This window comes from Doryrhamphus excisus, chromosome 15, assembly GCF_030265055.1.
Source record: "Doryrhamphus excisus isolate RoL2022-K1 chromosome 15, RoL_Dexc_1.0, whole genome shotgun sequence".
NCBI lineage: Eukaryota > Metazoa > Chordata > Actinopteri > Syngnathiformes > Syngnathidae > Doryrhamphus > Doryrhamphus excisus.
Window position 1 is genome coordinate 18,465,404 of NC_080480.1, and position 26,988 is coordinate 18,492,391.

At 52.6% G+C, this 26,988-nt stretch overlaps 6 protein-coding genes across 11 annotated transcripts; 4 read left to right on the plus strand and 2 right to left on the minus strand.

The window, feature by feature from the left end:
- Positions 1-98: 98 nt before the first annotated feature.
- LOC131102905 (germ cell-specific gene 1-like protein) lies at positions 99-9,327 on the minus strand. Its single transcript, XM_058048586.1, has 5 exons — positions 4,121-9,327; positions 3,935-3,982; positions 3,345-3,497; positions 1,961-2,072; positions 99-1,859 (listed from the first exon to the last, which is right to left on the minus strand). The coding sequence occupies exons 1-5, from the start codon at positions 4,422-4,424 to the stop codon at positions 1,568-1,570; spliced, it is 909 nt and encodes a 302-aa protein (XP_057904569.1). The 5' UTR covers positions 4,425-9,327; the 3' UTR covers positions 99-1,567.
- On the plus strand, positions 6,122-13,227 carry rcvrna (recoverin a). The gene is made up of 5 exons (XM_058048614.1): positions 6,122-6,559; positions 6,660-6,771; positions 7,111-8,125; positions 8,205-8,267; positions 8,664-13,227. Exons 1-3 carry the CDS (start codon positions 6,179-6,181, stop codon positions 7,227-7,229), a joined length of 612 nt encoding a protein of 203 aa, XP_057904597.1. The 5' UTR covers positions 6,122-6,178; the 3' UTR covers positions 7,230-8,125; positions 8,205-8,267; positions 8,664-13,227.
- On the minus strand, positions 9,469-22,348 carry LOC131102894 (growth arrest-specific protein 7-like). 3 transcript variants are annotated; one of them, XM_058048571.1, is made up of 11 exons: positions 15,709-22,348; positions 13,894-14,274; positions 12,581-12,670; positions 12,292-12,407; positions 12,041-12,115; positions 11,897-11,975; positions 11,581-11,712; positions 11,114-11,237; positions 10,947-11,026; positions 10,760-10,858; positions 9,469-10,225 (listed from the first exon to the last, which is right to left on the minus strand). In XM_058048571.1, the coding sequence occupies exons 2-11, from the start codon at positions 14,014-14,016 to the stop codon at positions 10,112-10,114; spliced, it is 1,032 nt and encodes a 343-aa protein (XP_057904554.1). In that variant the 5' UTR covers positions 14,017-14,274; positions 15,709-22,348; the 3' UTR covers positions 9,469-10,111. The 3 variants fall into 3 exon arrangements, with proteins under 3 accessions (XP_057904554.1, XP_057904553.1, XP_057904555.1); XM_058048570.1 differs by lacking the exon at positions 15,709-22,348 and having other exon boundaries at positions 13,894-15,260; XM_058048572.1 differs by lacking the exons at positions 12,041-12,115; positions 15,709-22,348 and having other exon boundaries at positions 13,894-15,263.
- LOC131102932 (myosin-13-like) lies at positions 14,177-17,014 on the plus strand. Its single transcript, XM_058048630.1, has one exon. It carries the CDS (start codon positions 16,634-16,636, stop codon positions 17,012-17,014), a length of 381 nt encoding a protein of 126 aa, XP_057904613.1. The 5' UTR covers positions 14,177-16,633.
- On the plus strand, positions 17,048-18,520 carry LOC131102927 (myosin-8-like). The gene is made up of 4 exons (XM_058048623.1): positions 17,048-17,176; positions 17,893-18,049; positions 18,123-18,150; positions 18,220-18,520. Exons 1-4 carry the CDS (start codon positions 17,066-17,068, stop codon positions 18,371-18,373), a joined length of 450 nt encoding a protein of 149 aa, XP_057904606.1. The 5' UTR covers positions 17,048-17,065; the 3' UTR covers positions 18,374-18,520.
- Positions 18,296-26,323, plus strand: LOC131102833 (myosin heavy chain, fast skeletal muscle-like). 4 transcript variants are annotated; one of them, XM_058048404.1, is made up of 31 exons: positions 18,296-18,328; positions 18,389-18,481; positions 18,560-18,623; positions 18,708-18,806; positions 18,869-18,972; positions 19,046-19,184; positions 19,271-19,659; positions 19,755-19,925; positions 19,983-20,289; positions 20,364-20,440; positions 20,544-20,631; positions 20,694-20,811; positions 20,879-21,002; positions 21,079-21,215; positions 21,277-21,532; positions 21,690-21,932; positions 21,994-22,170; positions 22,243-22,388; positions 22,562-22,652; positions 22,718-23,107; positions 23,178-23,304; positions 23,376-23,494; positions 23,557-23,753; positions 23,816-23,999; positions 24,058-24,223; positions 24,297-25,060; positions 25,212-25,337; positions 25,402-25,572; positions 25,636-25,740; positions 25,802-25,897; positions 25,966-26,323. In XM_058048404.1, the coding sequence occupies exons 7-31, from the start codon at positions 19,555-19,557 to the stop codon at positions 26,143-26,145; spliced, it is 4,665 nt and encodes a 1,554-aa protein (XP_057904387.1). In that variant the 5' UTR covers positions 18,296-18,328; positions 18,389-18,481; positions 18,560-18,623; positions 18,708-18,806; positions 18,869-18,972; positions 19,046-19,184; positions 19,271-19,554; the 3' UTR covers positions 26,146-26,323. The 4 variants fall into 4 exon arrangements, with proteins under 4 accessions (XP_057904387.1, XP_057904389.1, XP_057904388.1 ...); XM_058048406.1 differs by having other exon boundaries at positions 19,271-19,389; positions 19,510-19,659; positions 19,755-20,289; XM_058048403.1 differs by lacking the exon at positions 18,296-18,328 and having other exon boundaries at positions 18,385-18,481; positions 19,271-19,389; positions 19,510-19,659.
- Positions 26,324-26,988: the final 665 nt, after the last annotated feature.

Consider the following 26,988-nt stretch of genomic DNA (forward strand, 5'->3'; position numbering starts at 1 on the left):
CACCACCACTAGGGAGGAACCCTAGAACCCTGACCAACTTCATTTCAGGTCCGGACATCACATAGAGGCTGAGGCTGTATCAGTTACACTCACTTTATTTTACAACACTGTAGAGAATAGAGAAAAATACACGTTGATACTGAATCAATATAACTAAATAATAACACAAAACCGCAACCAATGGCAACAAAACATGAAAAGTAATAAGAGAAACAAACTAACCTGACTGACAAACTGCATTCAACAGACTGAATGAGTGCTGGGCTAATCCCACCAGCAGAGGGAGACATTGCTCTATTTACGAGCGCCCCTGGATTTAGAGACGACCTGGCCGAGATCAAATATTAAGATAAAATATAAAAACTATTTTCATGAAGTGATCAGGTTTGTTGTTCTAAATGTAACTATGGTTATACACGTTATGGTTATATACGTTTTTACTCCGCTTTTTGACCAGGAGGTTCTGCAGCATCCGTTACAAACTATATGCAAATAATATGCAGATTAGTTGATGACGCCATCATGCGACTTCTGGAGACTTCCAGGACAACCAATAGCTACTTTTCTTACTCAAGAGTCGGCAAAAGAAGAAAAGCCTTGGTTGTGACCCGTTTACAAATCGATGCTGTGCCTAAAAAGGAGGACTCCGGTCTTTCTAGATGTCATTTTACAACAGAAACGTAATCAAGTTGCCTCTTACCTGCCAGTGACGACAGCCGAGGAGGGGGAGAACCGGAGAAGATCACCGACCGGCCAGCATCTTCTGAGGCAATACGTCCCCCCCCCGCAGTTCATTGGCACAATTTCTAATAAATGTTAAGCACTTACCAAAGGACTGCTAATGCTAACGCTAGCATTAGCGCTGTTTCCTGGCCCCTAGCTCCGCCCCCCGTAAGTAAAAGTTGATAATAAGATAATACTTCTGCAACTCATCACATTGCCTCCTTTCTGCGTCTAAACAAGGTGACGAGCTTTTCGTGATGATTGATGACATGTTGTAGTTGAGTTATTAGCCTCTTGGCGGCCATCTTTAGTGAGTGACAGTTCATGAGCAAATACAACCAATCATCTGTCATGTCAACAATCGTCAAGGTTGACAGTAAAAAGCTGAATGAGTTCCTACATGATGACGGACGCCAACAACAAACATACATGTAACATACATGTCTGTACATCAATCATCCTCCCCTCACTAGCGGCGGCGCTAATCAGCACACCGCGTGATGCAAGATGGGTAACATCAAACGTCCAGTCACATGATTCTCTGGATGTTCATACGTTGACGCAGCGCGGTGTCAAAGGTCACGTGGTCAAGGAGGCGGCGTGTAGGCTGCATCTTAGCATCCTCCCGCCGCTTGTTATATCACATGATCACGTGGAAGATTTGATGAGATGCATGTTGTCTCAAAGCCGAGCGTGTTACATTATTCCTACAAAACACACACACACACACACACACACACACACACACACACAAATATATTCCGGTATTAGATTTTAAATCCAGCAGTCAATTGGGATCAAGGAATGTGTTCCAGTGGGCCACGGGGGCAGAGGGGGCGCCGCTTCAGCAGTACGCCTCTCCTTGCGGCTCGGCGACACGGTCCATTTCCAGCATGTAGGCGCTTCCCGTGGACGGCTTGTGTCCGTTGACGGGCAGTTCCAGCGGCGGCGCCTCGGCGTCGGCCGTCACGTACCACATGTGATCGGGGAGGTCCAGCTCCAGCAGCTTCTGCTTGATCAGCAGGCTCTTCTCGATGTTCCGCCGCTTGAATTTGAACTCGATGATGGTCTTGGTGTAGCGGTTGAGCGTCGTGACCGCCGAGCCCATGCAGGTCCCGAAAGAGCCCCACGCTAGGCTGAGAGGAGGGCGTTAGTCTTACTGATGGCCAGCATGTTAAAGCCGACTCATCACATGACTAGAACCTAGACCACAAAGTAGGACTTAAACTCATCTTACACGTAAGACCAGCTGTAGTCCCACGTTTTGGGCCTCCAGTCTTCTGGACCCATGGCCACGGCCAGCTGGAATATGGTGGTGAACATCATGTGGGCCACCATCCCACAAAGGCCTGCGGACATTCAAATCACACCGTGACACATCCTGATATGTTAGCACGTCTCAAACACCCGCAGTGAGGAGACTAGCTTCCTTGTCACGGAGCGAGACGGGAAGGAAACGCAATCCAAGTCAGAGTGTCTGTTTGCCGGGAAAGGACAGGTGGACGCATGCGGCGGGTCAGAACGTCTACAACAACACCACATATCTACTCAACGGAAAATGGACACAAACCGGGGTAACATTTTGGTGTCCATTTTCGAGCACGCTAACCAGAGTGGACGCTAACTGGGGGTGCCTCCGGATAGATTCCCAATTGAACTTTATAGGAGTTAATAAACGTATGGGAGTTGATGATAAATGTATCTTTTCAAACGTGGGCCCTTAACATGCAGCATATGTGGTCCTCAATCCTCAATCCGATCTGGAAGCAGAGACTGGACAGTCCCAGGTTTCTCAAGACGACGGAATCAAACCACGGTTGTCTTGTGTGTTATGGAGGGATGATATTGAGACAGGACAGTATCAGGGTGGTCCGTCTCTCAGCCCCCCAGTGGGACTCAGGCCCTCCCCTTTCATCCAGCGCTCGGCCACCCAGCAGCTTTACTGAGGATTAAATCCTAACAACAGTGGTGGGGGGGGGGGTGGTTAGGCCCACTGGGCAGGTCTTGGTCACGGCCCAAAATCTGCCCGCCTCCAATCGGATTATTGCACAAACCAGCGAGCAAATCCTCAGAGTCAGCCAGTGGAGACCACCACAGCGACCTGCTGCTAACTAGTCCAACTAGTCCAACTAGTCCAACTAGTCCAACTAGTCCTACTAGTCCCGCTAGTCCAACTAGTCCAACTAGTCCAACTAGTCCTCCTGCCAATCCTAGTAGAACATGAAGACATAAATCCCATTCAGGGGCTCGGAGCGCCACCACCTGTTGGCCCCGGCTCATGAGCACATTATAACGGGACTGTCTGGGAATGGCGCTCGTGCTTCCGAGTGCGTACAGTAGATGGCGTCGCAACTCCCCTTAACACACCTGCTCTGCCAGAGAAGAAGACGACGTAGCACGAGGGACGTTGTTGCTATGCTAACCCAGCAACTCGCTGCTCTACTTGGACCCTTTATGGACTTCTCAAGGAGCAGCTGGGACCACCCTGGCCGTGCCCCCCCCCAAACCTAAAAGCAGTCACGGGGGGGCTCCTCCTTGCTTGTGACATAACAGCTCCAAGATAGTTTGTGTTGTGAAGTATTGAGTGTGACACGGATGATGGCTGCGTACTTCCTGCTTACCTGACAGCGCCGTGCACAAGGCGGCGAAGGCACTCAGCTTCAGCTTGTTCATGACGCTGAAGCAAGGACACTGTTCCAAGGTCATGAGGGCGCCGCCGGCAAACAGCAAGGTCAGGTACAAGGTCTCGGCCACGATGCACAGCCACAGGACGCCTGCCACGCACACACACATGACACAGCGGCTCGTCATCAACACGCGTGGTGGATGAGACCACCTTCTAGGACGGGGGTGTCCGAGTGTGCCCTGTCGTACATTCTAGCATATCATTGAAAAACAGCACGTCACTTTACAGGAAGTCAAAGTATTACAAGACAAAGGTGGGAGGAAACGTGGCCATATTAGGAGAACTATCCAGCAGGAAGTTGAAAGATTAAAGATCATCAACTGCTCCGTTTCTTTCTCGACTTCGCCGTAAGAAACAAACACGGAGTCATCAACCAACAGGTTGTGGACCAAAGCCCCAACGTCCCGACAAGAAGAAACTATTGGGTGAAACTGAAGCTACACGGCTGGTCACGTGCGGAACGTCCATCAAAGGTCCATCCTGCCGGAGGTAGGACCCCCGATGGGGCCAAAACAAGGTACTGACCTCGTTCGTGTTCAGGAGCGATCTCGGAGAAGTCTCGGCAGTCGAAGCCTGTCATCACACAAACAGAACATTCCATCATGACACCACCACAGACGCCGTCCAGCCCACAGAGAACGTTACTCAGACGGCGTTCAGGCCGCCGCGTCCCCCACCCAAGATCCTGCTCATGTCAGCGGACCTTCTTACCGTTCATGTCTGCGGCCTGCTCGCAGGAGAAGAAGATCCCGGTGTGGAACTTCCTGAGCAGGAACTTCTCCTCCCCGGTCTCGAAGATGTACTGCACCAGGCGGCTGTCGTTGATGTTGGAGCTGTTGAAGCGGATGCAGAAGAACTGCTTGACCTTGACGGGCGGCCCCGTGCAGAAGGGCTTGGCCACCTTCCTGGTGCCCTCGCACCAGTAGCTGGTGCTCACGGCCGACAGGGCGAAGGCGAACGCCACGAAGTTGAGGGTGAGCGCCAGCGAAGCCCGCCGTCCGCGCTCCAGCCTCATGGTCCAGGCCGGAACCGAGAAGGCGACTAATCCCGGCTTTTGACGCGCAGCCACCGTCTTTCGCCTGCCGGCAGATGCGTCAAATCTTCATAATCTGGTTGGCGTGGAGGCTCCTTGGCCGCCAGGAAACCCGCTTCCTGTAGGGAGTCGTCCCCGTTGGCGCCGCTCAAAGTCCGCTCCTTCTGCTCCTCGCCGTCGCTCCTCCCCTTCCCGACCTGTGCCGCCATATCGCCCGCCACAAATGGCAAATGATATGGCAGACTTGCGTCCGCCGCGCTCGTAAAGAACAGATTAGGGATTATAATCCACAACAAGGTTCTTACTCTCCGCCTGCCCGCTGCAGCCACCGGATCATCTGGCGTCACGCTGCCAACGTCCACGGGCTCCTCGCTGGCGTCCCGCTGACGTCTCCGTGGAAGACATGGCGGCCATTGCTAGAGCTGCTAGGGCTTCTTCAAAGGCCCCCTTGACCTTTGAACCTGAACCTGAAGTGACACTGGCGTCCTTTTATTCCCAAAGTAAGATTACTTCATGTACGCTTACATCAGAGTATTAGCCGCCCCCTGCGCCCCCGCCCCCCGGGGGGGCTGAGCATTGTGTTCTGTGACAAAAAGAAAAAGAGCTCCTGAACGTAATGTGATTATGCCAAAGTACACGAGGACATTTTTAAAGATTAAATTAATCTGGTTTGGTGAAAGTCGGCATGCAGGATGAACACGAAGGATTACGCCGCCGAGGCCAAAAACAATCTCCAAAGACGCGTTCCCGTCCGTGACCCTGCTGGGGTCAAGGTAGGCGGACACGGAGGTGAGGGCCCAAAACAACACTTGCCTGAATTAACGCATTTGCTGCTGCTAATGCTAATGCTAATGCTAATCTGAGCTCTTCATGCTGAAGATGCTCACCTTCTTTGCTGTCTAACACCAACATGCTAAGACGTAGCAGCGCTATTAAGGTTGTCCGTCATCCTGGTCCTGGTCCTGGTCCTCCACAGAGGCTGAATGGAGGTAATGGGATGTCCCGTTTGATGTGATGCCCGCGGTGTCGTACCCCCCCAGGGGGACTCCTGTTTGACCAGGAAAAAGTCCACCTGGATGCTAACAGCTTTGCAATGAGCCCAGGAGTCTCGAGGCCGGTTTACAATTAAATTCGATCCCAGCCATGGCGACGCTGGAGCGAGCCACGAGCTGCCAGTGAAGGTTTGAGGCTGGCTAGCTCCAAGCTGTGTGTGCTAGCAGAAATATAGAACACAGTGGAACATATTCCATTCCGAACAGTGTCCACTGCCTACGTTCAATCTCTGCTCGATTTGTTGTTTCATCTCTGAACAACCACGGCACAGTGGAAAGTGGTTGGCATGTCGGCCTCGCAGGGTTCAGATTCCACATTCCACAAGGTGCTCCGTTCTTCGCCCATGTCCCAAACGAGGACCAGCGCCGAAGAAGATGGATGGATGGTTCTTCCGGTCATCATGGGAACCTGACCATCAGCATTCTGAGGAGACCAAAGGGACTTCTGGAAGTATGGAGTCCAGTGTGCCTCAGCAGGACAAAGTCCAGCTGTGAAGATCTCCATTGGCTCTCCAGTGTCGTGGCGCTGCAAGGAGCTTCCAAAGCCTGCTGTGTTTAATCCCCTTCTTAGGTGTCATAGCGCGGTGACGTGGTCATCTTCTAAATCTGCCACAGAGCCATCTGGATGATCATAATCTCCTCTGCTGCCACAGCGACCACAGCCAAGAAGGAGAAGCAGCAGCTATGGGGAACACAAAGAGCAGCACGTTGTCCAAGGAGCTCCTGGAGGAGCTGAAGTCCAACACCAAGTACTCGGAGGCCGAGCTGTGCAGCTGGTACCAGTCCTTCCTGAAGGAGTGTCCCGGTGGAAAGATCAGCAAGGAGCAGTTTGAAGGCATCTACGCCAGCTTCTTCCCCGACGCCGACCCCACCGCCTACGCCAGACACGTCTTCAGGAGCTTCGACACCAACGCCGACGGCACGCTGGACTTTCAGGAGTACATTGTGGCGCTGCACCTGACCTCGGGCGGCAAGACCCTGCAGAAGCTGGAGTGGGCCTTCGCTCTTTACGACGTGGACGGCAACGGAACCATCAGCAAGAACGAGATCCTGGAGATCGTCAGGGTAGGAGCCTCTCCTTCACCTTGCTCGCCTTCTTCTCAGATGGGTAGCCACTAAGACAAAGGCGCACGTTAACGTTAAAGGTCATGTGACTTGCATGCAGTCCATCTTCAACATGATACCAGCCGATGACCAGGAGAACCTTCCAGAAGATGAAAACACGCCGGAGAAGAGAGCCGAGAAGATCTGGAGCTTCTTCGGCAAGGAGGAGAACGGTAATTGAAGCAGCTTTGTTTCCTTCCTGAAGGTCCACGGGTGGGCTTCTCAGGGCATCGCAAGTGGACTTCAGGTTAGAAGGTTCTCTCAGCTGAGCAGGCTTCATCACTTCATGCTCGGAGACGAGCTAGGACACACACTAGGTAGGACACCAAGTATGTCTCCTCTAAAGGAGAGAAGAACAAACCAGGACCAACCCCTTCCTCGCCATGGAGCATGAAGCCTGCTCAGATAAGTGCCCAAACGTCTTCTGAGACAACCTGAAGGTCCAGATGTGATGCGTTCAATGCCCGTAGAAGAACATGAACAGGATGAATGCCAACATTTCTCTTTGGCAGATAAAATATCGGAGAGCGAGTTCATCCAGGGCGTGATGGACAACCATGACATCCTGCGTCTGATCCAATACGACGAGCCGCAGAAAATTAAAGACAAGCTGAAGGAGAAGAAACAGTAGGCTGCTGATGTCGCCATAGCAACCACACAGGAAGCTTTGCCCTGGTCGCCAGGACGACAGCAGCGGGACTAAGAACTCTTTCCACGACGCTCACTTTGTTGTACGCTCATGCTAAGGAAGTTAGCATTGTCATGCTAAGGAAGTTAGCATTGTCTTCCTCAGCGTGTTGCCCCCTGTAGGCGGGGCGTCCTTTATAGTAAACCGGCATGCTATTACAGCTGTGCTAACTGTGTGTGTGTGTGTTTGTGTGTGTGTGTGTGTGTGTGTGTGTGTGTGTGCGTATGTGTGCGTGATTAAGGAGAGAGCATCAAGGCTGCGTCTCCACAGCTCCTTAAAGGAGTACGGCTCAGGTTAACAACCTTAATCCTATCACCCCATGAAGGTCGCAGCAACACTCTTGTTCAAAGCGCTAACAGGATGGAGGCAGCGGGGGTGTCCAAAGTGCGGCCAGAGGGCCTGCAGGCAGTTGGTTTGATGAATGACATGGCCCCCATGTTGTTTAGGGACTGCGTGCGGCCCTCAGAGGGAGCGGTTTGGACACCCTGGTCTCCAGAGGGACTACAATCATCATCATCATCATCATCATCATCATCATCAGGCAATAAAAGATTGATTTCCCCAACGTGACGTGTGTCATTTACAAAGTGTAACCCACATAGAAGTTATGCATCCTTGGAAAATAATGAAAATATATTTTATAATAAAATTATTAAACATTTATATAATATAAAAATATTCCCCGGTCTTTTATAACGTCTGTGAATGCAACCCAGTCACATGACGGAAGACGGAACGTCTCAGCCAATCAGGTTCGCCAGGGCCGCAATCAAATACACCGGTGCGCTCTCCCTCACACACACCGGTGAGGAGACAGGCTACAGGACGCTGCTAACACGGTTAGTCTCGAACAAACTACTTCAACTTATATATATTGTTGATCGTTCTCTAAAACTTTGTGCATTATAAAACTTGTAGAAGCCGCGTACCGTCGCTGCAGACATCCGGGTTCTAGCGGGGACTGAATTACGAGGGGAATTGGTGAGTCTGAATGCTATTGTTGTGTGTGGTTAGCTTATGTAGCGTTAGCATAGCAATGCGATCGGCAACCAACTTCGCTGCTGTAATGCGATTCATTGTTATGCTAACCCCCAAAACGATAATCAAACTTTTTAACTTGATTTGGCCAAATAGAATTAACTGTTTAAATAGTGAGCTACTGCTTTTGATTACTGTGTATTCTGAATGTTATGCACCTTAAATTACATTTTAAAACAATCCTCTTTAAAGCTAAACCGGGGTTGATATTTGAAAATGTATTTCCATATTCTGATGTATAATGGATTTTGCATACTGATTAATGGATTTGTGTACACTGAGCTAGCTAATGATAATTATGATTGATTTACTGATAGTGGCCCTGTCTGTGATATACAGGCCAGGTGTGGGCGGTTGGGGACAACCCCCATGCTACGAGGCGAGCTAGACCCAAAGGGAACCGAACCACTTCAACATCCTCCTGCGGTCTGGTAGGGGTGTTGGCAGCCAGTTCTCTCCCACCTATGCACTGGTCACTTTATCTGTTCACATATGAACTCTGTTGCGCGCGGTCCTGGACAATTTCCACATATACCATGGACTCTGGGTCTCTATGAGATGGACATTCGCTCCACACATTGTTGTGGCCACTGACCCTTTATTGTGAATACTGTGATTTTGTGCTTGGTGTGATCTTAAGGGCATTTACACCCTGGACTGTGCTGAACCACTGTTCAATTGTGATTTCTTTATTTGTAAGAAACAAATGAACTCGATTGAAGTGCACTTCATCAAACAGCTATAGGAATTCCCAAACCCTCTATACCATTTTACTGCCGTTGGTAAATATTGTAAATAATTTGTCACTGTTTGCACTTAAACCAAATAATAACGCACCAAGCCACTTAAAAGTACATTTTGTGTCTTCTGTGGTATTACTGTACCTCAACCTCCCTAGAGCCGAGCATAGATCTTCTGAGCTAGTCCATACTTCTATTTAATTCATCTTTACCTTTTCTTGCATTTCTCATATATGCTACAAAAGCAGCGTGTTTGTTTTGAATGGAACTCATAGCGAGGTTGGCTTGGCCTCACCTGCCCGCCCCCCCCCAGCGTGGACCAGGACTAAGCCAGCAACGGCGGACCCACGAAACGGTCAGAATGTCCCGCTTTGCGCTTACGTAACCACACGAAAAGGCCATGCTGACTTTTCCAAGAGGAGCTTTATTACGGACGCGGCATTCCAGGGGTGGATGAAAGCTTGTCATGGCAAAGGGTCACCACGGGGGGGGCAGCAGAGAGCGCGGTCAACGGAACATGTCACATTGAGAACACAACACGGATTGAACAACCAGCTCTCCTAGAACATCCCGACAAAAGAAGACGAACGCCACGAACGGTGGAGACACACGTACATGCAGTCACAGACAACACCAGCAGGGGGGGCCACCGTGCCGTCACGGCTGACAGGATGCAAAAGAAGACAAAAGGTTGGAGAACAGATCAAGAACACTTTAGGCACTCAAAGGTGTTCCGGTGTTTTCCCTGCACACTGATCCCGTTCCAAGCCTTGTGGTTGAGGTTACTGCAGTTGAGGGACGCGTCCACAACGAAGCATGCGGTTCAGCCCAGAAGAAAATGTTCTCACGGTTCCTCTTCATATCCAAAAGAGACAAGATTTGTTCATACAAAGGAGAAACACTGGCGACGTCACAACAGCACAACATGTCTGATGGCATTCAAGCGGATGTACATGGAACATGCTGGTCCAGGTCCAGGTCCCAAGACCACTTCCTCCCCTCATGCGCTGTCTGTGGATCAGTGTTAGCCGCCATGCTCACGTGCACTCAGATGTCCAAGTCCACGGGCCGCACGTCGCCCGTCTTGTTCTCCTTGACCCAAAGCTCTCGGTCCTTGGCCGGGTCCACCGTCTGCAGCAGCCGGTCCACCGGCTCCACCGTCTGGAGGACACACGAGCCGGACGTCACCGAGTCGTTCACAACCGGACGCTTTTCTATGAATCGGGACTCACGGGTACCGGTCTGTCAAGTCCCTCGCTTACTCACCCTGCTCGGACTAACTTTACACGTCCTTCGTGACCACCGACGCCGCAAACGGACCAATGCCCGTGGAAAGGCCGCACGAGTATTCAACGTGTCAATCAAAGCTTCAATCCATCAATCAAATCAGACACCCTCGTTTCGCTTTTGTAGACAAACCAACACGACCACCTTTCACGCCATCTTTCTCTCCTCACACGCTACAACCACTCCTTCTCAAGGAAAGGACCCCCCCGCCCAAGTAGGACCCCCACCTCGCTACACGCCCAAGAACAGGACCCCCGCCCAAGTAGAGGACCCCCGCCCGGCTACACGCCCAAGAACAGGACCCCCGCCCAAGTAGAGGACCCCCGCCCGGCTACACGCCCAAACGGCTCGCTATGAGATGTAATAGGGTGACGTGCGAAGGAGGAAGTGAAGGTTGGTGGAACTCACGCCCTGGTTGAACATGTCCGTCTCGTGTCTGAGGGTGGTGTACTGGCGTAGATGTTGCTGGATCCACTCGATGCGTTCCACCTCCAGTTTCTCCAGTTCCTGAGGCCACCAAACAGCAACATTGAGGCTTGTGATGGATATGGTGATGGTGATGATGATGCTATGAAGGTGATGTCTGAGTGTCTACCATGCTGGTGGTGACCATCTCCTCAAACCACTTGGACTGCGTCTGGTTGTAAAGGTCAATACAACGCATCAGGTCATCTCCTGAAGGACACACACACACACGTTACTACACTTGTGGTGTTTCTCCTGCTGTGGCTGTGACCCCTGACCCTCGATGTGACCTCTGACCTGCCTGTGTGGATTTCCTGCGAGCCTTCTTGATGTCTTCTTCTGTCTTGTTGCTCAGTTTGATCTCCAGCTGCTGGGTCTTCACTTCCAGATCTTTCTGTCGGTCAGCCAGAGCTCTGCGAGCCTTGACGCACGCACGCACACACAGGCACGCACGCACACACAGACACACACACACACACACACGTGCACACGTAAATGACATCCACACGTCTTCTAATCTGCTAATAGTTGCCATTGCAGCATGTGTCCTGATGGGGGCAGCATAGCATAGAAGACTGTCAGTCAGTAGACTAGTCAGTGTCGGGGCGAGCAAGGCGGACATATTTATAGTTCTAGTTCTATTTGTTGACATCGGAAAAGTATTTGTATTCCATTCAATTGTAAACAGCCCCCCCCCCGTAAGAAAAAAGTGTACATATGCAAGTAACAAGACCAATTGAGATGCCACCATGTTGGAAGTGTACCTTGTCCACGCCAGCGTAGCGGCTAGCTAGCTGCTTCCTGAGGTCGGCGATGTGATGGTCGTACTTCTTCAGGTCCTTCTTGAAGTTGTCGCCCCGGAAAGTCAGCAAAGGTTTTTCCACCTCAGAGTGAAGCTGCCAAGACATGGAAATGTTCATGTCTTGGAGACGTGGTCACCACGGGGCCACATGACGGCCACCACGGGGCCACATGACGGCCACCACGGGGCCACATGACGGCCACCACGGGGCCACATGACGGCCACCACGGGGCCACATGACGGCCACCACGGGGCCACATGACGGGCGAGTCAGTCACCTTGTTGGAGAACTTGAGGTGAACTTCTGCTTCGTCATGGAGACTCTTCTTGAGCTGAGTCCAAGCTTCTCCCAAAGTCCTGCCAAAGAGTAGAAGCACTTTATGAGGTAGACCGTGCCATGACGGCCAGCGGGTCCTCCTCACCCTTCTTCCTGCGCCGCCAGCGTGCTGAGGGACAGTTTGGACAGGTTCTTGGCGTACTCCTCCTCGATTTTTATCCTGGAACACACTGGATTAGCTGACGTGTGATGATGTTTGCAATAACGGCCAATGGGAAGCAAGGAGGGATGCCACTGGCCAATAAATGTCTTCATGATGATGATGATGATCTGCCAGCACACGGCCAGTGGTAGAGGATCCAGATGGAACATCTCCACCTCAGCAGGACATCTTACCTCTCGTGGACGAACTCGGCCATCTCCTTCTGCATCTGTTTGCCCTTCAGCTGTTTCTGCAGGAGAACCTCAAAGCCTGCCACGGACGTTGCCCCCTGAGGGTCCTTCTTGTCCGTCTGGAAAACAGGAAGTGTTAGCGTACACAACCTTGTGTCCGTCATTGGACAGGCGGGAGGAGGGGTTAGGAGGCTGCCCCCTGATGCAGAAGCTGCAGAAGGATGCTGTAGATGTAGAGTATCTAGAAGGAGTGATGTATGCTAGCACGCGTTGATGGCGGCAGCTCGCTCACCCAGAAGTAATCGCAGTAGCTCCATTCGTTGGGCTTGAGCAGCTGCTGCTCGGGTCCTTCGCCAGGAAGCGGGAACGTGACACCGTTGATCTGCAGCCAAGGGAAAGAACAGGAAGTCAAAGCAGACGTGAGACGTGCGGGACGGGGAGCAAAGAGGCGTGAGAGCAGGAAAAAGGTCAAGTGGCGGCCAGCGTGAGGTGATGCTGGGGAGGCCTTCGGGGGGGGGGGACCAGGCCTTCTGGCGTTGCTTGTCCCTCATCCATGTTGACATGATGGTCCATGATATTTGTGAGCACAGATGTTGACCATTCCATCCCATAATGTCCCCGTGGACCACAAGCAGATGACTAACCCGCTTACATAACGGCACACAAACGTAGACCCGTTTGGCTCGAGGTTGGCCAAGTGGAGCGTTTAGTCTGCGCTAACGTGACGAGCGAGCATCCCTACGTTCATTTTCCGGCTGGCGGGTCAGAGCGATGGGCCGTGGTTGCCATGGCGCCCATGTGACTGAACCCTGAAGACGCTGGCCCGTGCGTGGCGTTCAGAGGTCGTCCGTCGTCATGGATTTGTGATGAAGGTGTGATCAGCTGAGGTGCAGCCTGATGGATGCCACTGTTGCTAGGCAACAGCGGCCTGGCCCTCTCCACGCCACAAAACAATCTGTTGCCTCCTCCTCCTCCATCATTCCAAACATACCCCCCCCCCCCCCCCCCCCACTACTACGCACCCCCGCCAAGCAACAAGTCAACAAGACGACTCTGGGAGATGCAGAGACTTCCTGATGGTCACACCGTGAAGGTGAAAGCAAGGTCACGACTCCATCTTCTACCTCAGGGTCAGCCATGTGTGCGTCTCCATGACAACAGTGCATGCGCACAAGTGGGGGATGGGGGGGAAGTGTAACGCGAGTTGCAACACGGTGCACAAAAACACCTGACGTCACTGCCGTGTGTGTGTGTGTGTGTGTGCGTGTGTGTGTGTGTGTGTGCGTGCATGTGTGTGTGCGTGTGTGCAGATGCTGTTGTATTTATTTGCTCAGGATCTGAAGCTCAGCTTTTGCTTCGTCGCCATGGAAACTCGACTTGCTGCATCTCTTCTCACAACGGCAGCCGACACACGACGGCTGCAGGTCACAAAACCTGCGTCCATCTACCCCCCCCCCCCCCCTCCCCTGCCCTCCACACAGCGAGCGTCAAAGTTGTCAAACGTCAGGAAGAAGCGAGCGAAGGCAGCACACCAGGCAGCACACCCCAGCACGAGGTGCTCAAAGATAACATGGTCACGGTGGAGGCAGAAGAACAACAACTCACCGTGGTCTTGGTCTCCTTCACCTCGTTGACGCGCCTCCTGGCGGGCGACACGGAGCCGGGCGGCTGGGGGGCGAGACAGGAGGGGTCGTCAAAACTCTCCTCGGTGTCAAAGCTGCCCTCCATGCTGCTCCTGCCTGCTTCTCCTCTGCCTCAGCCCACGCTGCCTCGCTCACTCACACCAGGCTGGGGGGCGAGCAGAGACGAGGTGGGGGGAGGGGGGTTGTTTGGCGGCGTGGAGGTAAAGGGGGGCGGGGTCTCAGTGGCAGCGTGACAAAGTGTTGCCTCAGGTTACGCCGCGGACTTGTCAGAAGGAAGAGATGAATGCCGGTTGTGGCGAAGGGGGGGGGCAGGTAGGAGGAGGCGGGGTTCTACACATCCCTCCTGCAGACTCAAAGAGGTCCCAGCGCAGCGAGACAATCAGCGGAGAGCCGGGTCACGACGACACAAAAAGAGAGAGGAGGCAGGATGAGGAGGAGTTGCAACGCCTCCCCAGAGAGGGGGGGGGGATGGAAAATGGCTGCATGATGCTCTTTAAACACTCCATGAACGTGGCGGAGAGGGGATGACGAGGGATGCTGAGCACGCTGAAGGGTTAAGAAGGAGAGAGGCGCTCACAAGACAACTTATCACCATCATCACACCATCAGCATCACCACCTCAGCATCACCACACCATCAGCATCATCACACCATCAGCATCATCACACCATCAGCATCATCACACAGCCAGCATCACCACATCACACCACCACCTCAGCATCAGCATCACTCCAGCCATCAAAATACTTTAAGATCAGCACCACATGGCATCCATCCCGGGTTCCAGCCTTCCCGCGGTGCTCCATATGGACGACATGCATCGCCCGTTTGGCCCTGCTGTCGGTGGGCGGAGCCTCAATGCTTTGCTTGCTTCTTTGCCTTGGCATTGAGTCTGTTGTCAGCCGTCCTGCAGGAGGACTGGCCTAGAACGGGCAATGAGCACAGTGAAGCTCCACCACGGCAGTACGGCGATGTGGAACGCTGGGGTTTGGGTATTCACCGTGTGACTGAAGCGACATCCGATAAAGCGATCCCTCGTCGCCGCATATCACAGCAGCACATCTCCCGCCGAGGACCCCGAGTACCCCTTGAAGGCCGACATTGCAGAACCGGACCACAATTGAAACGGCACCGCTGCAAACAGCCCACCTAGCTAAGCCCTGTTTAGCATGTTCATATGGTAAAGTACATCCTTGATTCTGAGCTGGAGCCTACCCCAGCACTCAGATCACCTGTTTGACTTGGGCAAGAACCCACACAAGCAGAGGTCAGAGGCCCAATTCTAAGCCAGAACCACTTGGCTAAGAGTCACACGTGCTAACCGTCATAGCAGGTAGGATGCTAATTACGAAAGATTACAACCGCCCCCCCCCCCCTCGGTTGGGTAAGAACATGCGGGCCATCAAATGACGCTGACACACTTCCACCAGCGGCTCAGCTTTCCTTCCAGATGTTTAACAGAGAGGAGGTGCTGTTAGAGGAGGAGGCTTGTCGAGCGCCGACAAAGTGGCTTGCAGCATCTCACTGGGTTTGGGCCTGGAGCCAGCAGAGGGAAGAGAACCATCTGCTTCCTGCTCACATGTTAGCCAACACGCTGCCAGCGCTCATTAGGACGTTCATCCAGCACTCGCCCTCGCCCTCCAGGATGAAGACACATCAGGGGGAGGAGGGGCTCGCGAGCAGCAGACTGGCATGGATCTACGGTTCACGGATGCATGGATCATACCATGTTGGGGGGGTGTGGCTCCATGGTTCAGGAAGGGGGCGTGACACTCACCCCGGCTCACATGGTGCCTTGGTCCCTCAGGTGGCCTGTAGCTCCTCCCATCGTTTGGTGTGGACATCCTGGCAGCTGCCTTCTGTCATAAACACGGACGACAAAAACACACACACACACACACACACACACACACACACACGTCTGCAGTGATGCCTTGGTTAACATTCCACAAGGTCCCACACAAACCAAAACCTACTCTAACCAAAGCAAATGTTCCCCAAGAAAATCATGTTCAAATCTGTTCCAGACCCCAAAAACTTTATAGACACTAATTATAGTTTAAATGCAGAAAATGCTACAGCTAATAGCTGTAGCATGCCAGCTAGCACATCTCCAGCTAATGCCTGCTACAGTCCAGAAGAAGATGTGACCTCCAGAGAAGACAAGACGCTGTGATGCCAAAGAGGCAACGCTAGGGGTCAAAGGTAACGTTGCACGGTGTCATGGCGCCGGCTCCAACAAAGCGGTGTTGACTTTGGAGCGTCGCCTCCTGGATCCACTCGGGATTTGATGGCCTTTGTTTCCCGGGCAGCTGCCGTCACTAATCCCGACAAGAACATCTTCCATCCTCTTCAAATGCTCCTCAGCTGTTTGCCTGATCCATGAAAAAACAGCTGGAGTGAGACCTCCCTGCTCCTGGCTAATCAGGGAAAAGCTTGGATAAACAAGTCGGAGGTGCAATACTCGGGTATTCTTCACGTGTATTACTCCAGGAAAGTCCTCGTGAAGATCCTGGGAGGAATACGGAGCAGATCAATGCTTTCCACCAGACGAGAGGAAGAATGTGACGTGTCTAAATTTAACCACGAGTCTGATCCATCCTCATCCAGGAGAGGCAGAAGCTTCCGGACCCTAAAGCCGACATGTGCTGGTAGGGCACGCCGCCCTCCCCAGCAAGGACAATGGCGAGGTATAAAAGAGCATGCGGGGGCGACGTGATGTTGGTGACCACACCTCCATCCTCACGGTGCACACCGACTTCCTGTTTGTCCAGGTAGACGCTCTGCTCCGCTTGTCTCTTCCCTCTCAGCAGGCAACCATGAGCACCGATGGCGAGATGGCGATCTTCGGGGCGGCCGCCCCGTACCTCCGCAAGTCCGAGCAGGAGAGGACGGAGGCGCAGTCCCGCCCCTTCGACAGCAAAACGGCGTGCTTTGTCAGCGAGGACAAAGAGCTGTACGTCAAGGCCACCGTGCAGGACCGGGCAGAAGACAAGGTCGTGGTGAAGACAGAAGATGACAGAGTGTGTGGACACAGGACAGGTCTTCTACTCATGTGTCCGCTCGGTCCGGTTGTCTTCTGAGGTGGTCTTTGTCCACAGACGCTGACGGTGAGGGAGAACCAAGTGTTTCCTATGAACCCACCAAAGTTTGATAAGATCGAGGACATGGCCATGATGACCCACCTCCACGAGCCCGCGGTGCTCTTCAACCTGAAGGAGCGCTACGCCGCCTGGATGATCTATGTAGGTCCAAGAGGGCTTTTACTCACGGAGAGGGGTTCAAACATCAGTCGCCCTTAAAAGAAAAGTACACTTTAGCGCTACAATTCTTATATGAAAAACACTGAAGTCTTGTGTATTCTAAAAGACACGCGTGATGGGATCCACCATCTCAGCTGTAACGCCCTCCACATGTACGCTCCATCACGCGACCGCATATCAAACAAGCTACTGTAGGAGCCAACACAGGAAATGCTACTTTGCTGGCGTAGTGACTCAGACCACCACAGAGAGGGAACCTTAGCTCCTGGACTAGATGCTGGTCTGATGTCAGCATGGTTGCCCGAGGACCATGATGGAGATACCACCACTCTTGTGCTGGCAGACACAGCCATCCCAGACGGAGCGGAGGTCTTATTTCCTCCTTGAAACATGCCGCGCTAGTGCTACATGCTAACACTAAGAGACCGGCTTAGCATTTCACCACAGCTGGAGTTGCCTAGCAACCAGTGATGTTATTCTCTGCCTGGCGTGTTAGTAAGAAAGTAAAAAGGATTCGATGACATCACTGCACCCGGGAGGGAAGCTTAGAGGAAATGACGTTAGGAATGTTCCCGTTCGCTCATAACCATAATACTGTACCATTAGCTGCCTCATGCTAGTGAAGTTTCCCTTTAAATCCTCCGTCCAAGCCAAGTTAACCAACCAGTCTCGACCTGAGGTGTCCTTTTGGCGTGCAGACGTACTCTGGTCTCTTCTGTGTGACGGTCAATCCTTACAAATGGCTGCCGGTCTACAACCCAGAGGTGGTCCAGGCCTACCGGGGCAAGAAGAGGATGGAGGTTCCTCCTCACATCTTCGCTCTGTCCGACAACGCTTACCAGTTTATGCTGACGGGTAAGTGGGCGCCCCAAAGACACCCTGGGGTCTGTGGCTCGGGTCACGTGATGTCTTGCGTCTTCTCCGTTAGATCGTGAGAATCAGTCCATCCTCATCACGTAAGTAGACCACCTTGCTCTGTGGATTGGCGGAGGAGTGACACCAGCTGAGGATCTGATCATCTGCAGTGGAGAGTCCGGCGCGGGAAAGACGGTGAACACCAAGCGGGTCATTCAGTACTTCGCCACCATCGCCGTGTCTGCCGACAAGAAGAAGGAGAACAGCAGCAAAATAAAGGTGAGTTGTAGACGGCGAGCCGTGGAGGACGAGGCGTCCGCTTGACCACTTTGTCCACAGGGAACGCTGGAGGACCAGATCATCCAGGCCAACCCCCTGCTGGAAGCGTTCGGGAATGCCAAAACTGTGAGGAATGACAACTCCTCTCGCTTCGTGAGTCTCTTGCTTCAGACGAAGACGCACCCAGTCAGGTTGTCCCAGGTCCGCACTTAGTGGCTTCCTCCCAAACAGGGGAAATTTATCCGCATTCACTTTGGTGCGACGGGAAAACTGGCGTCAGCTGACATCGAAACATGTAAGTTGACATCAACGCTTATTCCTAACGAGCTGAATCACATCCAGCAAAACATCAAAGCGTGCTTCACCTCCCTGGTGACAGATCTGCTGGAGAAGTGCAGAGTGTCCTTCCAGCTGGGGGCGGAGAGGAGCTATCACATCTTCTATCAGCTGACCTGCAACAAGAAGCCAGAACTCATTGGTAAAACCAGCCAATCATCTCAACGTCTGCTCCGTCAAACATTTCATCCTGCTGGCCTGCAGACCTGCTCCTCATCACCACCAACCCCTACGACTTCGCCTACATCAGCCACGGCGAGATCAGCGTCAAAAGCATCGACGACGCCGAGGAGCTGATGGCGACCGATGTGAGCGGCGTCACGAGTCATCTTCTAGCAGAGGAACAATGGACCACTGAGGAACATCTCGTTTGTGCTGCAGGAGGCCTTTGACATTCTGGGCTTCACCGCCGAAGAAAAGATGTCCATCTACAAGCTGACGGGTGCCGTGATGCATTATGGGAACATGAAGTTCAAGCAGAAGCAGCGGGAGGAGCAGGCGGAGCCTGACGGCACTGAAGGTCACGTGATTGGTCCATTCCACGTTGCACTGGCGGTTCTCATGCCAATGAGGGACTTTGACTCACGGTTGATCTCGTATCTGCAGAGGCCGACAAAGCAGCTTATCTGATGGGTCTGAACTCTGCTGACCTGCTGAAGAACCTCTGCTACCCCCGTGTGAAGGTGGGCAACGAGTACGTCACCAAAGGACAAAACGTGCAGCAGGTAGGCCGGCGACGTGTCATGGCTGCCAACGACGTTAGTTCACGCGTGGAGGAGGAAACGTGGCCTGCTTTTGATGGGACTGAATGATGACCACTTCTCCAACCTTCTCCATCCCTGCAGGTGTACAACTCCATCGGAGCGCTGGCCAAGTCCGTCTACGAGAAGATGTTCCTGTGGATGGTGCAGCGCATCAACCAGCAGCTGGACACCAAGCAGCCCAGGCAGCACTTCATCGGCGTTCTCGACATCGCCGGCTTTGAAATCTTCGACGTGAGTGATCTGCTCCATTCCACGTCAAACAGTGACCCGTCCCGTGGTCGTGGTCTGGTTCAGACCATGACCTTGTGGGACCACGTTTTCCACAGTTCAACAGCATGGAGCAGCTGTGCATCAACTTCACCAACGAGAAGCTGCAGCAGTTCTTCAACCACCACATGTTTGTGCTGGAGCAAGAAGAGTACAAGAAGGAAGGGATCGACTGGGAGTTCATCGACTTCGGCATGGACCTGGCAGCCTGCATCGAGCTCATTGAGAAGGTGAGATGATCACTTTGTTCTGCTGGGATGTCCATGTGACATGTGTTTGCTCCCCAGCCCATGGGCATCTTCTCCATCCTGGAGGAGGAGTGTATGTTCCCAAAATCCACAGACGCGTCCTTCAAGAACAAACTCTACGACCAACATCTGGGCAAGAACAGCTGCTTCCTGAAACCCAAAGTGGTCAAAGGCAAGCCAGAAGCTCACTTCTCTCTGATGCACTACGCTGGCACGGTGGACTACAACATCAGCGGCTGGCTGGAGAAGAACAAGGACCCGCTGAACGAGTCCGTGGTGCAGCTGTACCAGAAGTCGCCGGTGAAGATCCTAGCGATGCTTTACGTCAGCTTTTCCGCCTCAGATGGCAAGTCGTCATTAGCTCTTCCTCATCGTCAAACGGTGGAAGATCATGAGCTGAAACATGGTTCATGCATGCAGATGCACCTTCTGGAGGAGCCAAGAAGGTGGCGAAGAAGAAGGGAGCATCTTTCCAAACTGTGTCAGCGCTGTTCAGGGTAGGAACATTTTAGCTCAACACAAACATGGAGGTCAAACACCACCTTGTTGCCAGCTGCTAAAACTAAACGTGGCAAAGTCTCGGGTGGTCATTTCTTGCAGGAGAATCTTGGGAAGCTCATGACCAACCTGAGGACCACGCACCCCCACTTTGTGAGATGCCTCATTCCGAATGAAACTAAAACTCCAGGTACATTCCATCATCTTCACCATAATGTAGTGCTCTCTGGACTGGCACTGATTGCTCCACAGGCATTATGGAACACCACCTGGTCATCCACCAGCTGCGCTGCAACGGCGTTCTTGAAGGCATCCGCATCTGCAGGAAAGGATTCCCCAGCAGGATCTTGTATGGAGACTTCAAGCAGAGGTGAAGAAGGTTGACATGGACATTCCCCTCAGTCAGGCTTCCATGAGAACTTCTGTTGCTTCTCCAGATACAGGATCCTAAATGCCAGCGCCGTCCCGGAGGGACAGTTCATGGACAACAAGAAGGCTGCGGAGAAGCTTCTGGGCTCCATCGATGTGGACCACACGCAGTACAAGTTTGGGCACACAAAGGTTCTTCTGGTTTGGGCATGATGGAAGGTAGCGATGCTCAGCAGGTCTGCTTGAGTCCCCTTGGTGCTGCTTTCAGGTGTTTTTCAAAGCCGGCCTGCTGGGTGCTCTGGAGGAGATGAGGGATGAGCGCTTGGCTCAGATTGTGATGTCCACTCAGGCACGGTGCCGAGGGCACCTGATCCGGGTGGAATACCAGAAGATGATGGCCAGGAAGTAATGATTGCTGTATGAACCACTGGCCGCTCCCGTCACTTCAACATGTGATCCCACACAGGGAGGCCATCTTCACCATCCAGTACAACTTCCGTTCCTTCATGAAGGTCAAACACTGGCCGTGGATGAAGCTCTACTTTAAGCTCAAACCTCTGCTGAAGAGCGCCGAGGCCGAGAAGGAGATGGCCCAAATGAAGGTGGACTTCACCAAGCTCAAAGAAGATCTCGCCAAGTCGGAAAACCGGCGGAAGGAGATGGAAGAGAAAATGGTCTCTGTTGTTCAAGAAAGGAACGACCTTCTCCTCCAGGTCCAGGCAGTAAGTTTCAGGACCTTCTCAGAAAGATCCACTTTAAATCCCCAATTAGCATGCTTGCTAGCACAGCAACAATGGCCTTCACAGGAGCTATCAAGCTCATCTTTTACGTTTGAACATGAGAGCCGTGGCTGAAGGTCAGCGTCTTCCACCTTGTCAGGAGGCGGACAACCTGTTGGATGCTGAGGAGCGATGTGAGGGACTCATCAAGAGCAAGATCCAACTGGAGGCCAAGTTGAATGAGGTGATGGAGAGGCTGGAGGACGAGGAGGAGATGAACGCCGAGCTGACGGCCAAGAAGCGAAAGCTTGAAGATGAGTGCTCTGAGCTGAAGAGGGACATCGATGACCTGGAACTCACCTTGGCCAAGGTTGAGAAGGAGAAACATGCTGTGGAAAACAAGGTAAGTAGATGTTTCCAACCAACGCTTTCCCAGACTCTTCAGTTCTCACTTCCGATGGAAGGTGAAAAACCTGACGGATGAGATCATGAGTCAGGATGACGCCATCAGCAGATTGTCCAAAGAGAAAAAAGCCCTACAGGAAGCCCATCAGGCCACACTGGACGACCTGCAGGCCGAGGAGCAGAAGGTGAACATCCTCAGCAAGGCCAAAGCGAAGCTAGAGCAGCAGGTTGACGAGGTGAGTGACGGCCGTCACCCTGAAGCAACGATGATGTTGGTGCGCTGCTGTAGAGTTCTGCTCATCTTGTAGCTGGAAGGCTCCTTGGAGCATGAGAAGAAGGTCCGGATGGACCAGGAGAGAGCCAGGAGGAAGCTGGAGGGTGATCTGAAGCTAGCCCTGGACTCCATCATGGATCTGGAAAATGAGAAGCAGCAGCTGGACGAGAAGTTGAAAAAGTATGCTTTCCTCCTGAACACCTCAAATGTTCCTGATGTTCACATTTTTTTTAGAAGAAACACTTCCTACCTCCGGGAAAGCTTCATTTGGAGCTGACATCACATGACATGACTCCCTGCTGTCGGTCCGACCAGGCTTGGTAGCTTTTCATTCAGCTGAACTTCCTCTCCAGGAAAGACTTGGAGGCCACGCAGCTGCAGACCAAGGTTGAAGATGAACAAACGCTTGGTTCACAGATCCAGAAGAAAATCAAAGAGATCCTGGTGAGAAGTTCAGGTTCAGCCTGAGGCTAGACCCGAGTTTCCTGACATGGTTTTTTTATGGGCAGGCCCGAACTGAAGAACTGGAGGAGGAGATGGAGGTCGAGCGTGCCACTCGAGCCAAAGTGGAGAAGCAGAGGTCGGATCTGTCCCGAGAGCTGGAGGACATCACGGAGAGGCTGGAGGAGGCCGGAGCATCTACCGCCGCCCAGGTGGAGGTGAACAAAAAGCAGGAGGCGGAGTTCCTCAAACTCCGTCGGGAGCTGGAGGAGCGTTCGCTGCAGCACGAGGCCACGTCCGCCGCCCTGCGCAAGAAGCACGCGGACAGCGCGGCCGAGCTCGGGGAGCAGCTGGACAGCGTCCAGAGGGTCCGGCAGAAACTGGACAAAGAGAAGAGCGAGCTGAGGCTGGAGATGGATGACCTGTTGAGCAATTTGGAGGGCGTGGCCAAAGCCAAAGTGAGGCGGTCACCTTTTATTCGGGGCGTGGTGACCTCATCATGCTAACAGGAACGCGTCTTCCTTCCAGGTTCATTTGGAGAAGATGTGTCGCTCCTTCGAAGATCAACTGAGCGAGGTGAAAGCCAAAGAGGAGCAGCAGCAGAGACTCATGAGCGACCTTTCCGGCCAAAACACCCGACTGCAGACGGAAAACGGTAAACGAGACCCGAGCGCGGCGGCGTCCGGCGAGCGTGGTTGTCATGGTTTGCTTCCACGTGCTCTCCAGTTGAAATGTCTCACCAGCTGGAGGAGAAGGAGGCTCTTCTCTCGCAGCTCTCCCGGGGCAAGCAAGGCTTCCTCCAGCAGATTGAGGAGCTGAGAAGGCTTCACGAGGAGGAGGTGAAGGTGAGAATCAACGAAAGATCACGAGGCAGAAGAACGATGTCATGCCTGCCGTTTGCCTGAAGGCAAAGATGGCGCTGGCCCACAGCCTGCAGTCCAGCCAACACGACGGTGAGCTCCTGAGGGAGCAGCTGGAGGAGGAGCAGGAGGCCAGAGCGGAGCTCCATCGCTGCCTCTCCAAGGCCAACAGCGACGTGGCCCAGTGGAGGACCAAATACGAGACGGACGCCATCCAGCGTAACGAGGAACTGGAGGAAGCCAAGTGAGAAGAGGGGGGCGGGGTCTCGTGGTCGTCGTCAAAGTCTGGGTTTTTTTCCCCCGCAGGAAGAAGCTGGCGCTGCGTCTGCAAGAGGCAGAAGAAGCCATGGAAGCCGTCAACTCCAAGTGCTCTTCTCTGGAGAAGACCAAGCAGCGGCTGCAGGGAGAGGTGGAGGACCTGATGATGGAGGTTGAGAGGTCCAACGCCACTGCCACCACCTTGGACAAGAAGCAGAGACATTTTGATAAGGTTTGGTTTTGTAGAACGTCACCATGCTCATATTTAAGACCTTCTCACCTTCCTGCAGGTTGTAGCCGAGTGGAAGCAGAAGTACGAGGAGGGTCAGGCAGAACTGGAGTCAGCGCTGAAAGACGTGCGGTCTTTAGGCACCGAGAACTTCAAGATGAGGAACACCTTGGAGGAATGCTTGGAGCACGTGGAGACACTCAAGCGGGAAAACAAGAACCTCCAACGTATGGCCATCAGAGTGGGATGGAGTTTTCATACCTGGACGTTGCTGAAGCAACCTTGGTGCTTTCATTCCAGAGGAGATTTTGGATCTCACGGAGCAGCTGGGAGAAATGGGAAAAAACATCCATGAGCTGGAAAAATCCAAGAAGCAGGCCGAGCAGGAGAAGTTGGAAGCCCAGACGTCTCTGGAGGAGGCCGAGGTGAGCAGATGTTGTCCACAGCCTTGTCCATCTTTGCTCCTTGTGACCACTATTGTCTCTGTGCAGGCCTCCTTGGAGCACGAGGAGTCCAAGATCTTGCGAGTCCAGCTGGAGCTCAACCAGGTAAAGAGTGAAGTGGACAAGAAGATAGCCGAGAAGGATGAGGAGCTGGAGCAAATGAAGAGAAACAGTCAGCGGATGATCGACATCCTCCAAAGCAACCTGGATGCGGAAGTCAGGAGCAGGAATGACACATTTAGAGTCAGGAAGAAAATGGAGGGAGACCTCAACGAGATGGAGATCCAGCTGAGCCACGCCACCAGGCAGGCAGCAGAAGGCCAGAAACAGCTGAGGAACGTTCAAGTTCAGCTGAAGGTGAGCAACGTGCCAACATTAGGCCCGCACTCTCAATCAGCGCTTTGTGCTCCCACCCAGGAGGTCCAGGTTCAGCTGGATGACGTGCTGAGAAGCAAGGAGGACATGAATGAGCAGGTCGCCATGGCCGAGCGCAGGAGCAACCTCCTGCTGTCAGAAATGGAGGAAGTCAGAGCCGCCCTGGAACAGACGGAGAGGAGCCGCAAGCTGGCCGAGCAGGAGCTGCTGGACGCCGGGGAGAGGGTTCAGCTTCTCCACTCGCAGGTTTGAACATCCAAAAGCACGTCTGCCATCTCCAAGGATAGAACGTTCTTCTGGTTGAAGGTCTTGTTGCTGATGTTTGGCTAGAGGAACATCACGACCACAAGACAAAAATGAAATACTTGCTTGCCACCAACTTTTATTTCTTTTCCAGAACACCAGTTTGCTCAACAGCCGCAAGAAGCTGGAGGCGGACTTGTCTCACGTTCAAGGAGAGGTAGAAGACAGTGTCCAAACGGCCCAGAACGCAGAGGAGAAGGCCAAGAAGGCCATCACCGACGTAGGTTCATCTCCAACGTTCCCTCTGAAGGCGGCCATGTAACCAGCGCGGCTGTGACACGCAGGCCGCCATGATGGCTGAAGAGCTGAAGAAGGAGCAGGACACCAGCGCCCACCTGGAGAGGATGAAGAAGAACCTGGAGACCACTGTCAAGGACCTGCAGCAGCGTCTGGATGAGGCTGAGAACATGGCCTTGAAGGGCGGGAAGAAGCAGCTCCAAAAACTGGAAGCCAGGGTGAACTAGGGACGGACCTGAGCTGAGGAGAAAGAACGTTTCATGAAAACATCTTGTTTGCAGGTGAGGGAGCTGGAAAGCGAGCTGGAGGTGGAGCAAAAACACGCGTCCGACGCCGTGAAAGGATCACGCAAGCTGGAACGCAAGATGAAGGACCTGACCTACCAGGTAACAACACACACCCGTGGTTTCTTCTCAGCCAACCGACAGCTGGTTGCTCCTGCTGCAGTCGGACGAGGACAGGAAGACCTCCATGAGGCTGCAGGAGCTGGTGGACAAGCTGCAGCTGAAGGTCAAAGCATACAAGCGGCAGGCTGAAGAAGCGGTGAGTGAGACATCTTGGGCCCTCCATCCTTCCATCTTCACGGCGCTGATGCGTGATGAATGTCACAGGAGGAGCAAGCCAACGCCCACCTGACCAAACTCAGGAAGGTGCAGCATGAGCTGGAGGAGGCCGAGGAACGAGCCGACATCGCCGAGTCCCAGGTCAACAAGATGAAGGTCAAGAGTCGTGACATGGCCAAGGTACGACGGCTGCGGCGTACGGGCAGGTTTTACACACGCGCGGGTTAGCGCTGCGCTGGCTAACATTTGTCTTTCAGCAAAACAAAGACAGCGGGGAGTAGGCGGCCATGGCGGCCATCAAGAGGACAGCGCCTGCTGTGAACCAGTGGCGTCTGCAACATCCGGTCATCCCTCGCCGCATCGCAGTTTGAACATGGCTCCCTCGGCCCCTTGCTGTTTTACAAAAATAAATGAATGATCCATAAATATGGAAAGACTTTTGCCCTTTCTCCTTTATTTTTGAAGGACAAATAGCAATACACATACCTGGTGAAAAAGGAAAACCAGTCCTACCAGTTGGCCACTTCCCTATGAAGGAATCAAAACCAACACCAACCTGTAGAGGGCAGCAAACGTGCGTCAAAAAGTCTGCCGTTGAAGTTATTCAATAATTCCCATTTCAGCAGTAGTAAAATATATGTATCATCATCATATGTATCATTGTACAAATCATTGCTATTTCTCTTCATAGAATTAGCCATTAGAGTTCGTATACTGAAGACTAACACATGAGCAAATTCCACACACGATAGCTTTAAATGTACTGCTTTAAAGTCATTATGTTAACCTGATAAAATAAAGTTTCCATTGATAAATCTGACCCAGTATATTTCACCAGATTTGCCAGTTCGTTGAAGATATTATTTATGCTATCATTAATGATGCTATCATTATGATGCTATCATTATTGATGCTATCATTATTGATGCTATCATTATTGATGCTATCATTATTGATGCTATCATTATGAAGCTATCATTATTGATGCTATCATTATTGATGCTATCATTGATGATGCTATCATTATGATGCTATCATGATGTCAGGGCAAAAGGCTAAACTGACTGAATG